The 16,306-nt window shown below is 41.5% G+C and overlaps 1 protein-coding gene across 1 annotated transcript in view; it reads left to right on the top strand.

Moving 5' to 3' along the window:
- The window catches only part of LOC140999734 (immunoglobulin superfamily member 21-like), a 31,328-nt gene extending 17,864 nt beyond the window's left edge, over positions 1 to 13,464 (top strand). The window contains exons 4-9 of the mRNA XM_073470253.1: positions 5,159 to 5,274; positions 7,227 to 7,749; positions 9,294 to 9,394; positions 11,005 to 11,197; positions 11,289 to 11,327; positions 13,427 to 13,464. Coding sequence (XP_073326354.1) covers positions 5,159 to 5,274; positions 7,227 to 7,749; positions 9,294 to 9,394; positions 11,005 to 11,197; positions 11,289 to 11,327; positions 13,427 to 13,464 — 1,010 coding nt within the window. The remainder of the gene's footprint in view (positions 1 to 5,158; positions 5,275 to 7,226; positions 7,750 to 9,293; positions 9,395 to 11,004; positions 11,198 to 11,288; positions 11,328 to 13,426) is intronic.
- Positions 13,465 to 16,306: the final 2,842 nt, after the last annotated feature.

Below are 16,306 nucleotides of genomic sequence, written 5' to 3'. Positions count from 1 at the left end.
ATTTGTTCTGACAGAATTTTGGGGAGAAGCCAGAGAATAGAACATCTTTAAGCGTATATGGGGATACAGTGGGATTCTCTATGTTCACCCAAGGTGTGTCTGCATTTTTGTCAAACCACCTTGATACAGATCTCAGCACAAAGGATAGAAAATAAATTTCAAAGTTAGGTACTGAGAGCCCTCCTGAGGTCCTACTCTTCTGAAGCGTAGACCTACTAATTCTTGGGTGCTGGTTTTGCCATATGAATTTAAATGCCAGCCCCTGTATCTTCTCCCAAAATCCAGCTGGTGTGGGTAAATGTAGCATATTTGCATAGAAATTAACCTTGGGAAGTATATGGGACTTTACCACTGATATACATGTAGAGAGGGGAATTGATAATGCAGACCATCTATTTAATTAATCAGATATTGATTTCTTTAGACACTTATAATTTTTAGAAACAATTTTTCCAAGAGATGGATATATGTCGATTCCAAGATACTTAAAATGTGTAACTACTGGAATCCCCACATCTAACTGCAGATTGCTCGTGGCGGTATTCAAGGGAAGCAATGAGGACTTGTTCAGATTTATCTTATGTCCAGATATTAAACTAAAATTATGGAAAATCTTCAATGCGACCGGGAGGGAAAACAGCACGTCATTGAGAAATAACAATAAATCGTCTGCATACAGAGAGGTCTTATGATAAGTTCTACTCACTGCTATTGGCTTTACCTCATCTGAGTTTCTGATTTTTTTTGCTAAGGGTTCCAGAGATAATGTGAACAGCAGCGCAGAAACTGGACACCCTTGGCGAGCTCCTCTTTCAATAGTAAAAGGTCTAGAGCATTGTTTAGATGTAATGACCATAGCAGATGGGTTACAGTACAGTGTTTTAAGCATGCCAATGAAATTATCACCAAAACCCATAGTTTCCAGAGTATGCCACAGATATTCCCATTCGAGCCTGTCAAAGGCTTTTACAGCGTCTACAGACAGCACTGCACAAGGTGAGAATATGTTAGTACCAACATCAACAATGTGTAAAAGACGTCTCATATTATCAGATGCATATCTTTGTTTTACAAAACCTGTTTGGTCGGGATGGACCAGAGTTGGCAGGACTGTCTCGAGTCTTCGGGCCAAGACCTTTGCATAAAGCTTGACGTCTGCATTAAGCAGTGATAGAGGGCAAAAACTGGAACATAAGGTGCTATCCTTGTCTCTTTTGTGTAACAGAGTGATGATAGCTGTATTTATGTCTCTATTGAAGCATCCTAATTTGATGGTTTGTTGAAACATTTCTAAGATAAATGGGCCCAAGTCATCCCAGAATTTTAAATACAGCTCAGGGGGGATTCCATCCAGGCCTGGTGATTTGCCATGGTTCATGCATTTAATTGCTTCATATAATTCATTAATAGTAAATGGGGAATCCAGTAGATTTCTTTGCTGCTCTGATAATTTGGGTAAATTTAAGCCATCAAAAAAGGAAACAAGATCATTTTTTGTGAAAGTTGCTTCTGATGAGTACAGCAGTTGATAGAATAACTTAAATTCATGATTAATTTTCAGAGAATCATATACCACTTCACCCTCTCTGTTTTTAATGGAGACAATGTCTGCTTTTTTATCGTTGCAGTGTATTTACCTTGACAAAACAGAGCTAGGTCTATTTCCATTTAAATATTTGGTTTCTCTCACTCTATGAACTAGAAACTCTGCTCTTTGCATAAGAAATGCATTTAGTTCAGCCTTAGCATCCCCTAATTCTTTTTCCCTCTCTTGGTCGTACTTGTTTTGTTGTTGAGAGATTAGGGATGAAAATCTGGTCTCCAGCTTTGCTAATTCTTGGAGATGAGTCCTATTGCGTGCTGATGCATATGAAATTGTATAGTTACGGATACTTCCTTTGATTGCATCCCATAAGTATTTTACATCAAGTACTTAGTTCTTATTTATACTTATAAATGCATTAAGCTCTGATTTTAGATGTTAACAGAACTTAGTATCCTGTAATAAAGTTAAATTACATTTCCACCTTAAAGCACGCTTGGGGTTATTCTCAAATACTAATCCACACTTGGTGGTGTGATGGTCAGATAAGGATGTATAGACTATCTCCACTTTTTTGACCCAGCGAGACACATTGGGCGTCGCCAAAATATAGTCTATTCTAGAATATGTTCTGTGTCTCGCAGAGAAAAAAGTGTACTGTTTTGTATGAGGGTTGAAAGTTCTCCAGACATCAATCAGGGAAACGGTATCTACCATTTTCCTCAGTGTTAGATTAGCTGTACTCTGAACAGCCTGCCCTCCAGACCTATCCATCGAAAGATCGAGCACTGCATTCATATCACAACCTAAAAGGATTAAGCAGTCTGAAAGGTCTTGTAACTTCTTTGTCAATTGCGCATAAAATGAAGGGTCAAAGATGTTGGGAGCATAGGCTGATATAAATGCCATCTTTTTATCAGCAAGAGTACCTTTGACATAGGAAATTCTACCAGCAGAGTCATTTCCTTGCTCAGCTATATTAAAATTAAAAGTCTTGTGCATTAGAATCATCACTCCCTTTGTCCTATTGATAGAATGAGAAGATGAAACAACATCATATTTGCTGTTATCTAATTTACCTATATCTAATGTCATTATGTGAGTTTCTTGAAGCAGAGCAATATCAATTCCTTTCCTATCTAGAAATTCAATGCAGCTTGTATATTTAGTGCTCTTATTAATACCTTGTACATTCCAGGAAAGTATTGAGAATTTCAGCATTTGCAGATTATATTAACTAATTTACAGGGTTTTATTTTACACATTTCATGACCAATAGTCTTAAGGCTAATTCCGGGAACCGGGGATCCAAAATAATAAACAAAATGGAAAGGAAAAAAAACAAAAAAAAAACACAGGGAATAATTACAGAAACCTGTTACCCCAGAGAAGCCCATCCCTTTACACTGGGCTTCATCATCCCTCCCATACCTCCTGCATACACCCTTCCACCCCCTTCCCCCCTCCCCCTTCCCCGCATTTCCTAATCTTGACCTAATGCGAGAAATGTGACATGGGGACCGCAATCTGCAGTTCCCTCCAATATTGATGCCCTATTCCATTCATTCATTGTTGCCACTCAATAAGAAAGGAAAAGGGAAAAAAGAGGAAAATTATTATTAAACAATTATGTCCACCCCTAATGTCAAAAAAAAAAAAGGAAGAGAGGGGCAATGAGTGAGTCACCATGATGGCACTCTAGGATACCAGTCCTCCAATCATCGTACTAAATATATAGTTAATTTACTCCCATATGAGCATGTCAGACTTGTTATACTTGCTTTAGCAGTTCTCAGGTGGATATCATCTAGTTCTCAGCGGTGGCTACTTTGAAGAATATAAAATATAAAACATATTCTGGATAGTTTAACACTTTTCTGTTTACTACATAATTCCATATGTGTTCCTTTAAAATTTTTGATGTCTTTAGTATTGATCTACAATGTAGAAAATAATAAAAATAAAGAAAAACCATTGAATGAGAAGGTGTGTTGAAACTTTTGACTGGTAGCGTATACTTGGGTGGCCGTTAATATACCTGGGCGGCCCTCTCTCTCTCTCTCTGTGTGTGTGTGTGTGTGTGTGTGTGTGTGTGTGTGTGTGTGTGTGTGTGCGTGCACAATATACAGTGATCGCTTGAAAGTTTGTGAACCATCCAGACACGATCACTGTTTTTGTAAAAAAAACATTAAAATAACCTTAAAAAAAAACCTAAGTACTTTATTTCACAAAAACAAAAGTATGTGAACCCTTTTAGTTAGTAGCTTGTGGTTCCTCCTTTTGCAGCCATTACTTCAACCAAACGTCTTCTGTAACCGTTAACCAGTCTCTCGCATCTGCTTATGGGGATTTGCCAATTCCTCCTTGCAGAACTCAGCCAGTTGAGAGAGGTTGGAGGGACATCTGGCATGTACCAACTTCTTCAGGTCTCACCACAACATTTCAATTGGATTAAGGTCCGGACTTTGACTGGGCCAATCCATAGTACGAATCCTCTTTCTCTGCAGCCATTGCTTTGTAGTTTTGCTGGAATGCTTTGGGTCATTGTCTTGTTGCATAATCCATTTTCGTCCCAGCTTCAACTCCCTGACTGATGGTAGGAGATTCTGGTCAAGAATTTGTTGATCGGCCTGAGAATTCATGGTTCCCTGGATAATATGGAGTCATCCAGGTCCAGAAGCAGAAAAGCAGCCCCAGACCTTCACATTTCCACCACCATGCTTCACTGTTGGGAGGAGGTTCTTTTCTTGATATGCAGTGTTGGCTTTTCTCCAAACATGGTGGTTTTGATTTTGACCAAATAATTCTATTTTTGACTCATCTGTCCAGAGAATGGACTTCCAGAAGGCACCTGGTTTGTCCAAGTGCTCTCTGGCAAAGTTGAAACGGGCAGCTTTGTTCTTTTATGAGAGCAGAGGCCCTCCCCAGACTGATGGGCTGTCACTACCCTCTTCCTCATGTCCTCAGATATCTCCTTTCCTCTCTGCATTGTTGATCTGTATTGAACTACAGTGGTTTGGTTGGTTTCCTCTCTTTTAATTAGTGCTGGGCAAACCCTTTCCCAAGGATGTCTCATTTCATTGGTCTGCTTAAATGATTAATTAAGCACCCAAATGTGTTTCACCTGAGTGTTACCTGCTTGACTTTACCAATGCAGCTGGGGGTTCACTTACTTTTGCACATACACTAATTCCATGTTTCATGTAGTTTTTGGGCTACTTAAACAAGTCCCACTAAACAAGTACATGCAATTGATAAACACAAATCTGACATTTCATATATAAAAACTGGTGATGATAAAATAGGAAATTATGGTAAAACAACAGAAACATCTAAACTGCTCAAGGGGTTCACATACTTTCAAGCAGCACTGTTTCAGTTCTACCAATAAAACCCATTTGAATTAAACAAACATGAAGTCCTGACTCCAGATCTGCATGAGGTTGAGATCCATTTGTACTCTCAAAAGGAAAGCAAATCAACACATTCCCCAAAATGTATTTCTTTGATGGAAGACATCACCAGCATACTGACTCATCACTTAACCAGATTTTCTAATTATTAGATATTAGATATGAATTTCATCTTTGACTGCCTTGTGTATTTTCTCTGCAGTACCTCCCAAGTCTATCTCTGTGGTGGCAGCCAACAGCCCGGCTCCTTTCAGTCGCTATGAGGCCCAGAACTTCACTCTGGTTTGCATTGTTACGGGGGCAAAGCCAGCTCCCATGGTGAGATGCAGCCTTTTACTCTTTATCTGTCTTGAAGGTCTCAGTCTCCATAATCAAATTTGTTTCACCTCTTTGCGTGCTATAAAGGACAACTTCATGATCCATCCTTTCATCCATTTATGATGATGAAAAACAATCTTTTGGAAATCCTGATACAGTGAAGGAGGAGAACAGTACTTTCAATGCAGAATGAAATTGGGAACACTGCTGGATTTGAAATGTTTAGCGCTCTAAGACAAAAAATCAAAAGAGAACAATGCTCCAACTTGATGCTGCAGCTAAAGCTTTGGTCTGTACACTCTGTGACCTCTGTGAAAAATGTACGGGGGATTAGATGACAGCTGTATATGTGATAAAATAAAAATCCATTAAAAAGTGGCTTTACTCGTCATGAGTGAGACACACATATCAGTGAAACGAAGAGGAGCTACATGACTCACAGATAAATATGAATTAATACATCATAATGTACAGCAAGAGCACAGCTTTATTGTTTATGTATGTAGATTATTTATATTTCTGTGTATGGATTATGGAGATAATGTCACTATTAATTTGCTTTAAATGATTGTTGACTGAATGATTGTTGCCCAGAAGTGTGTCAGAGGTTGTATAAAAACAGATAATATAAGAGAAAGTGAGAAATTCTGTTTGTAATGTAATGAAAATGTTAAGCACATAATATAGTCACGTTTTGAGTGTAATGAAATAAGCCTGTACATACATGGTTGGTGGGAACCCAGTGAGAGGGTTGGCTTTAAACCAAAAACAGCACTGTGTTAAGACAACTGATTACAAGTCCACACATGCCCACACAGTAATGAATTTATTATAGGTCTTCTGAAAATTTGACCAAATCTGCTGGATTTTTTGCTTAAATGTCCCTTGGCCATTTTCACCTCACAAGCTTCTGGTCATACTCTGGCTGAATTTTGAACCACTCCTCTTGACAGAATTGTTGAAGTTCAACTGGGAATCATCATCTTCCTCTCTGTGTGAAAAGGGGTATTGGTATCAGCCGATAAAGGCTTTTAAAATCAAATAAGTGCATCGTCCAGAAATGAACATTTCTGCAAATGTGAGATTTTAATTATGCACACATGACAAAACATTGACTAAGTAGTTTTCTTCTTTTGTCCAGTGAATGTGTACATTTTGAAAAAAATTAAGTGTGGCATACTTTATTATGTTAAATCTGTTCAGAGCCACAAGGTTGCCCTATTCAAGGCTAGTTCAGAGCAGCTCATGATCATATAAATGTTTACGGGGGCAATTTGTAAGGCATGGCCAGATTTTTTGTTTAAAACATTCAAAATGAATGATTATCAACAGAATGTGAAGAAAAAACTGTGTTGACATTCTGTCAAAGACGTCTTTGTACTGTGTTGCAGAGATACAGTATCTACTAAGGTTAGCATGCTAATCAGCTATGACATGCCAGGCGAGTTTCACAAGCTCTCTTAGCCTTTAGTGTAATAAATGAATTAAATAAACTTCCAAAATGTCAAGAGAGGAAATATTTTCACACCTATTTTCCTTATAAACTGAAAAATACAACTGTACACCCTCTGAATTCAAGTTTCTCTCTTTCAATGAAACTTAGCTTAATTGCCTTGTTAAATCATCATAAAAAACACACTTCATTCAGAAACTGAATCAAAGTCACCAGAACAGTGTTGGTTTGTCTTTCAACAATCACCTCTGGATTGGTCCAAATAAATCTGCAGTTCACAGAGTAAGATATGAAAATATTCCACTCTAACGCCGTTTTCACCTGCTGCTGATGTCCGACTCTCTCTCTCCCCTCTCCCGCTTCATGCCTCTCCTGTCCCCACCTATTGTGTCTTCTTATCCCCGGAGTCATAGTCCTGGACAGAGCCGCTGTAAATCACCTCTGTACTGTATCCCCTGTCTTCATGATTTGCTCACCTGCCTTTGTCTCTGCCTTTCAGGTGTACTTCAAGCGGGATGGTGAGCTTATTGATGTGGTTCCAACTGCCCGGTCTTCCTCATCAGGGGGGGACCAAAGCAAGGACCCAGGTCCAGAAAAGTTCCAGGGCAGGAGCCTGGCAGGGCTCTGGAGCTCCCAGGTCCTCACAAGTCGAGACATTGATGACACCAAAGTCCAAAAGTCCTTGTCCCTGCTGGAACAAGAGGGGAAGCTGGCTCGGCTGGGCCAAGACGGCCCCGATGGCCCCAAACAGGGGCAAGAGCAAGAGTCCAAGTCAGACCCCAAGTCAACCACCGAGGTGATCCCCGAAACAGTGGTGAGCCGAGAGTTTCCCCGCTGGGTTCAGAGCAGCGACCCACTCTACTACTTCCAGCACTGGCAGCAGGTGGCAGGTGATGGCACTGTGGAGGTCAGAGCCATGCTGACCTGGAGCCTCAACCCTCAGCTGGACAACGAGGCTTTGTTCAGCTGTGAGGTCAACCACCCAGCTCTGTCTATGCCCATGCAGGCAGAGGTCACACTGGGTGAGTTATGAACCTACACTCTGGCTAAGCTTAGGTTTTATATGATATCAGACTTACTGCAGGGATAGTGCTGTGAAAAACTGAACAAACAAATCCTTTGACTGGTACGTTTTCATATTTGTTCATATGTGTGAATGCTTGTACTGTAAGGCATTAATTATCAAAAAAGTGCAATCAAAACTCAAATTGAAAATTGTGTAACATGTTGATTGATGAGCAGCAGTGTTTCCAATCAGTGCAATCATTTTAAACTAAATAAAGAATTGTGGCAAGACAACCTCCCTCAAAAATATGTCATTATTCCCTTCATGAATATTCATGCAAACATAATATCCAGTAAATCAGATTTTGAAACCATCATTTAAAGGGCTAGTGTGGAGGATCTAGTGCAGTCTCGTGGCAACGTTGCAGATTTCGACCAACTGAATGCCCCTTCCTTCACTGTCCCCTTCCGACTGTGTAGGAGATCCTACAATGGCCGCTAAAACATAAAAGTGCTTGGTTTGTCCAGTCTGGGCTACGATAGAAAGATATGGTGCAACATAGTGGGCTCCATGGAAGAGGACCTCCCAAGCCCTCAGGAAGTGCCCCAGGCTTTGAAGCCAATTTTCCAACCACAGAAGGGGACTTTGATATGCTAGCAAATAAGCTTGACATTCATGTGACCATCATCTTGCAGATTGTAGAGAGTCCCCAGAAAATCTCCCCACATTGTACAGTCAGTGCTTTTTAGCCCATTGAAACTATTCTTGCGGCCTGGGTTGTTTGGAGAAACTCATTGTTGCAGTTTGGTCGATAGATGCTAGTGCTAATAATTGTTTTGCATACTGGATAAAATACTTTAATAATCTTCTATTTTAATCTCATTTCATTAATGTCTCTCTCTGCTGCTGTCTTTATACAACATAATTACAAATGGTTAGATTTTTGTTTACTGTAAAATTAATAAACCAGAACAGAATTATTAAACTGAGTGAACGCTCCATGGTTTTTATAAGTCAACAGTTAAGTGTAGCCTCAACTTAACCTACTGAAATTTCTTGAGGCACATGTTGTAAGGATGCAGGGCAGTCTTGAAGCACTCTAAAGTTCCACATATTTAAAATGACTGTGTGTGGATTTAAGGATGTACTCCAGAAAGGTTGTCCAAGGTTGTCAGAGTTCTTGTGATTGAAGCAGTGATTTAGTGGTTTAGGGTTTAGGGTCAGTCAGTTCCCTTTCCCAACACTATTACTCAGACCACCTTCTTATAATATTTAGAATATTCTGTAAGTACTGAAGTCATACATACTAGATGGAGTAAAAAAAATAGTGGACAGAGCCACTGTGACGTCACCCGCAGGTGTCTGAAAAGCCATAATGAAGCTTCTTGTAGTTTTAGCAGTTTGTAGTGCTTCACCGTAGGTGGTTTATACCAGTACCTCATCGGTACTGTATGTGCTGTTATGACTTTCCTATTATTCATACATCTTGTTTTTAAAACATCTTCACGATGGCAGTTCAACATGTTACATGTTCAACATGGTATTTTACTTTTCTATCAGCTGCTCCCAGAGGACCCAAGCTGACCATGAGCCCCAATAAGGCCAAGGTGGGAGACACAGTGCGGATCACTGTCCAGGGTTTCCAGCTGGGACCTTCAGCAGTAAGTTTCCAAAAATAGTAGCTCTCTAAAAAGTTGTCAGATGAGTGCCTTCTTATTTTCCAGAGCTTTCCCTGTTCGAAGTGTACCACAAGTTTTTGGACTGAGTTCCTTCCTTCCAGGCAGCAATTGGTTTCAGCTCCTTTCTGTCCACTTTGGAAATCAACTAGCAGAGATTTTAGTTACAGTGTGACATTTGATGCAGTGAAGCTGTAGGAAGCAGGGACAATGTTAAAACTCTCCATACTGCTTCTTTCAAGGAAATGGTTGGTTTTTGAGATGCTATTTGTCTTTATAATAAAATTTGTGAGTGCAGATGTATTTATTTGCCCTAATCAAGCATGAGATATTCAATCACTGAGATTTATCTGTATTGTAACCTTGGGATACATTACACTATAATAATGTGTCCAGATGAATTATGTTATATCTGTGTAGCATGTGACTGGCACATCTTAGGGTTAGGTACCTTACTGTACATTAGCCTTAAGCCAGCAAGCAACAGCAGGCAACAAGGGTGTTATTCCTTGTGTGTCTGTGTGTGGTCAGTTCATTCATTCATTCATTCCCCTGCAGTCAACAGTCAACAGAACAGAGAGAGACAAAACAAAGCACATTACACCTGATGGTGGAGCTTGGCACTTCTGCCACTTGCTGCTAAAAGTTTGAAAAATAAGAGATAATAGGATAAATCCTTTTTTTTAATGCCAAGAGTTTAAAACAAGTCATCTCTGAGCCCTCCTGCCATCAGTAAATGGCTCCAATTTAAAGCAAAATCCAAGCTCTGCCAACACCTATCTACTCCAGAACTCCCTGGCTCTCAACAGCTAAGCAGCGGCTCTGCCTCTCCATTTCACCTGGTCCTCCTCACACCACACGCAACATTTTGATTGTTCTTGGTGTGAACAGCCCTTTGAGAGTGGATCCAGTACATGTTATAGTCAGGGTTGCCTCCTATCCGGATGGGAAATCAACCTTAACGTAGTTCACAGTAGACAAATTATGAGCATCATTTTCTGTACAACAAGGTCAAATGTGGATGACTGCATATCACTCTGTTTAGAAAAAGCACCAAGCTGTAGCTCAGTGGGTAGAGCAGGTAACTAGCGATCAGAAGGTCACTGGTTCGAATCCCGGCTCCCCTGAGCTACATGTCGAAGTATCCTTGAGCAAGATACTGAACCCCAAAATTGCTCCTGATGTGCAGATGGCACCCTAAGTGGCAGCCTCTGCCATCAGAAAGGGCCCTGTGATGAGCTGGTGACTCGCCCAGGGGTGTACCCTGGCCTTCGCCCAAAGAGTAACTGGGATTGGCTCCAGTAACCCCCGCAACCCCCTGAAAGGCGGATAAGAGGGGGGTAACATCCCCGCGACTCTCACGGAAAAAGCGGCAGATAATGAGATGAGAGAGAAACCAATAGAAGCTTCACATATAACATTTAAACAGATGTGATTGCTGATCCAGTGCCGCCCACCAATCTGCTTCAGTGCATTGTTACAGGTTAAGAAGGAGGTTCAGAGACTGCTGCAGGTGTTCTCACACCTTGTTTTCTCAGCTCACATTATGACCTGACCCTGCAGCTCCCTTCCGACACACCTGTGTATGTCCACAGAGCGAGGTCTTCCCTGAGCCCATGTTCACTTGGACCAAGGTCGGTGGCCCTCTGCTAGATGGCAGCGATGAGCACAATGGAAGGGAACTCGTCCTGGATAGAGTTCCTGCTGAGCTCAACGGCTCCATGTTCCGCTGCACAGCACAGAATCCTCTGGGATCCACAGACACCCACACCCGCCTCATTGTGTTTGGTGAGTCTGTTTGTGGGGGACTTTGGATCTGATCATATATCATCTGTTCAGTGTGCTCACAGTTAATGTTACTTTTTGTGTGTTTTTGCAGACAACCCAAGACTAAGGAAAGGAAGAGAACATTTTATTGGTAAGTCATTTTTATGTCGTAGTCAGTTTAGACACTGTTACAACTACTGTGGTACCTTCCCCTTAATGTAATAAACCAGTAGTATAAACACAGGGTTACCACAGGAATCTGGGCTCCTTTTACTGTCAGTTTGAGCATTTGCAAAACTTTTTTATTTAAAAAGCAAACACATTTTGGTCGCACTTTCTTTTAGTGTACACTAGTAAAACGTAATAAGCCCTTCTTTTTGTCAAATTAGACTAAATAGAACTATTATGGTCTTTATTAGGCAGTAAACAAAGACAGTTATACCCTAAGTAAACTAATAAGACACAATGAGCCATAATTGGTATGAAATTAGGCAAAAACTAGAAACGATATGGTCTTTATTAGAAATGACACTGTTATACCCTACTAGTAAAATGTAACAAGTCAAATTTTATATCAAATTAGACAAAAAATAGAAATAAAAGTATACAAAGTTATACCCTAGTTACAGACCATTACACCAAAAGCACGCTTAAATAAGAAACTGCATAATGCATTATTAGACCTAAAATGTGTATACTTAGACTACTATACCAAATTATACTCTAATTAGAAACCAAATAGGAGATTCTCATATACTATCAGATACAAGATCATGCAATAATAAAATGTAATTCCATATCAGATACAAAATATATTCATTAGACACTGCCCCTACTAACAAATAATACTGTAGACACCACACTTAATGTTACCAAAAGGCCATCAAGGCCATCATTTAACGAATGTAGTGCCATATCAATAATGGTCACACAAAGAACAGAGCTCAGAGGATGATGCATTTATTTGGGCTTTATTTACATAGTTTCACTTTATTACATTTGTTGATAATCACAACCTTGTTTGCACCTTATTGGACTTTTTTTGAGGTTAATTAATGACAAATTACTGGAAAACTGTCCTGTAAAATTAAGCAAAGATCATCTTTATGTCCTACCTATTAGACCCTTGTTAGACATTCGTAGAGGTTAATTAGCAACACATTACATCAGACCACCTGTTTGGCTGGACCAGTACAATTCTATACTTCTGACAAACATCTCCAGTAAATTCTAAGTGCTGTGTCATAAGCAACTGGACTTCAGTTTCTGTTTCAGTTTCTTGAAGACTTCCATCACCTCTCATCCAAGAGGCTTCTTCAGTTCTAACTAACTGGAAGGTTATAGAATATCTGCAAAAACTGGAAAAGGTAATTGACAGACCATTGTATTACCGACTGTAGCCTGGGGAAGCCATCCCCTGCTGTCCACTTACATCTGAAGGAAAAAAATCATTCCTTTGAGGACAACAGTGTCAACATCTTGGCCGGAGAAGACAGATGGTTTGAAAGGGGAGTAAAGGAATCCATCTATGTCAAACTGGAATGACCGTCTTTGAACAGAGGTGGTGGCCTAAGACATTACTTATCACCCACCTACAATGCAGTACTGAGTTCTCTCCCCAGACAGCTTAACAACCATTCACACCTGGGCTCACCTAGCCTTAGCAACCCACATGAAAGCAGGTTGCGGCAACAATCCACAAGTGGCTCAAATGACTCTGAAACTCAGAGCTCACGTGTCCTTAACAACTCTGTAAGGACACTCCCACACAGAGTTTAAAAGCCAGCAGCTCTTCCAGTTATTTAGAACTGAAGAAGTCTCTTGGATGAGAGGTGAAACGTCTTCAAGAAACTGAAACAAGTCCAGTTACCTATGATACAGCACTTAGAATTACCATGACCTGGATGACTGAGAACCTTCATCAACATCTCCAGCAAAATGAAATAATAATATGCATGGCAGAAAAAGTGCCATCATGATAAAATGAGGTCACGCTCAACGTAACAGACTTCTGTGTGCAGACGTTCTTCTTCCCCTCCCTACACCAAATCTCGGTCACAGTGGAAGGGAGGAACTGTTGTACTGAGCAGCTGGGGAGATAAGATGTGCTGTCTTCCAGACAACTGATGTCACATTCTGTTCTTCCAGCATCTAACCCTCACTATATCTCATATTAGAGACACAATGGCACCACGATTAACCAAATTCCATATTCTTCCATCAGTTACAACGTGACTTATGCTTGCACAGTGCAAGCATCTGAGATGATGGTGGGCTACCAGGCCTGAGAAATGTAGTCACACACTGAGAGGACAGTTGATGTTTAATTCTATTGCCACTTTTTCTGCCATGCAATTTGTAAGTACATTTTACTGGAGATGTTTGTCAGAAGTGTAGAATTGTACTGGTCAAGACAAACAGGGGGTCTGTTTTTATTTGTCACTAATTAATCTCTGTATGTCTAATAAGGGTCTAATAAGGTTGTGATTATCAACAAATGTAATATAGTGAAACTATGTTAAAAAAATCCCAAATAAATGCATCATCCTCTGAGCTCTGTTCTTTGTGTGTGTTACGTTGGAGTTCTTTCAGTAGACCCAAATGCAGAGACCGGAGACAGACTTCAGGGAGCAAAAGGTTTGTTTACAATAGTGGGTTCAGGTGGTGATGTGGGTGAGATGACCAGGCTGGCAGTTAGGCCGGTAGACAGGCCGGAATGCGAGCAGGCAGGCTGGCAGGCAGGCAGGGTTTCCAGGAGCCTGCGTGGAGGTAGGCAGAAGGGCTGGCGAGCAGGAAAACAGCGCTGGAGGTATCTTAAGGGACAGAATAATCTGGTGGAGAGTGAAGTGGTGGAGAGACCAGGGTAATATAGCCGGAGGAATGATGAGTAGATGAGAAGCAGGTGCGCCACTCTGCTGTTGCTCAACGGGTGGGAAGAGACAGGCTTAAGCAGGGACACATGAAACGAGGGGTGCACCCTAAGTGCAGACAGGAGTTTGAGGCGGGCCACCGCAGGATTAATCATCTCATCGATCTCAAATGGGCCAATATTCCTGGGTGCCAACTTATGGGAGTCTGTCTGGAGGGGGAAGATCTTTGGATGCAACACTGAGGAGATTCTCAGGAGATGCCAGCGACGGCAGTATCTCCTGAGAAAACTCAACACGTTTGGGGTCAACAAAAACATCCTCCGGACATTTTATTACTCATTCATTGAGAGTGTAATCACATTCTCATTAACCTGCTGGTTTCACTCCACCAGCCTGCAAAACAGGACCCGCCTGCAGAGCACTGTCAAAGTCTGCTCTAAAATCATTGGACTTCCGGTCAGAACACTCACAACCATGTGTGAGCAGCAAACACTGCGGACACCGTTCACGATCCTACAGGACCCCTCACACGCTCTGTTCCCAGTGTTTGAGTGGCTCCCCTCAGGACGCCGGCTCCGCTGCCCAGGCTGCAGGACACAGAGGAGGAGAACAACCCAGCCATGAATAGGTAGGTGTCCTGGTAGGTTAGGGTGTATTGAAAGCGTCCCAGGAACAATGGCCAGCGAGCCTGGCGAGAGTTCAGCTGCTTGGCCGAGCGAAGATATGTGAGATTGTGGTGATCGGTCCAGACAAGGAAAGGAAGAGCTGCTTCTTCTAGCCAGTGTCTCCATTCTTGGAGGGTGAGGACGACGGCTAACAGCTCCCGATTACCCACATCGTAATTCCTTTCGGCAGGGGAGAGACGACGGGAGAAAAAGGTGCAGGGGTGAAGCTTTTGGTCAGTCGGGGATCGATGAGACAGCACTGCGCCAACTCCGGTGTCCGAGGCATCCACCTCCACCATGTACTGGAGACCCGGGTCAGGATGAGCCAGGACCGGAGCCGTGGAGAACAGCTCCTTTAAGCGAGTAAACGCCTCCTCAGCTTCAGGTGTCCAGAGGAAAGGGAGTTTGATGAAGGTGAGCTGAGTGAGCGGAGCAGCCACACGGCTGTAGTCGCAAATAAAGCGGCGATAGAAGTTTGTAAATCCCAGTAAGCGTTGGAGTTGTTTACGGCTCTCCAGAGCCAGCCAGTCTGTGACCGCCTGCACTTTGGAGGGGTCCGCCCACACCTGCCCCTGCTCGATGACGAATCCCAGGAACTCCACAGATGTTGAATGCAAGAGACATTTCTCAGCCTTGACAAACAGTTTGTTCTCAACAAGTCTTTCTAACACCTATGGACATGCTGAACGTTTTCTTCGAGGGTTCGGGAAAAAATAAGTATATCGTCCAAATATTCAAAAACAAAACGATTCAGCATGTCACGGAGAACGTCATTAACCAGAGCTTGAAACACCGCTGGACCGTTGGTGAGGCATAACTAAATATTCAAAATGACCAAGGGGCGTACTGAAAGCCATCTTCCATGCATCATTCTCGCGTATGCGTACCAGATGGTACGCATTTCATAGGTCGAATTTGGAGAAGATGGTGGCTTGGTGAAGGGGGGCAAAAGCAGAGTCAATGAGGGGTAACGGGTACTTGTTTTTTTTTTTTTTTGAACTTTATTTTTATTAAAGAGAAACACAAACATTCCTTGACAACATCACAGTGGTGTCACAGTGGGTGTGGAGTGGTCGCCAACCACTCCACACCCTCTCCAACAGTATATTGCAGCTGGGTTATCTACAAATTTAGAAACCACGGAAGGCACCTTAAAGAACCTTGTCTTCGTCTTCCAATCAAACTCCTTCCACATGTTACTATTGATACCTTTATGACATCCAATGCACATTGTTTCCCACTCCCCATCCTCAATTATAATATTTAACTCCAGCTCCCATTTGTTTTTAATATAAAAAGTATTGTCTGGTATATCTAGTAACAAATTTCTGTATATATGGGAAACATGTTTTTTATTGGGTAGTTGATGTTTAATTATATTAATAAAGTAAGTTTCTATATTCGTTGGAGCATTTTTAATTATATTCCAATCTGTATGGTTTGTGATGTAATTCCTTATCTGAAAATACCGGAACATATCACTTTGGGGTAGAAGGAATTTGTCTTGGAGATATGAGAATGGCTGTACACCAGTGTCACATAACAACTGGTCAATAACCCTCAGATTTCTACCTGCCCACCTCTTAAAAGTGATA

This window comes from Pagrus major, chromosome 7 (genome assembly GCF_040436345.1).
Source record: "Pagrus major chromosome 7, Pma_NU_1.0".
Classification (NCBI taxonomy): Eukaryota; Metazoa; Chordata; class Actinopteri; order Spariformes; family Sparidae; genus Pagrus; species Pagrus major.
This window is presented reverse-complemented; position numbering and strand designations above follow the sequence as displayed.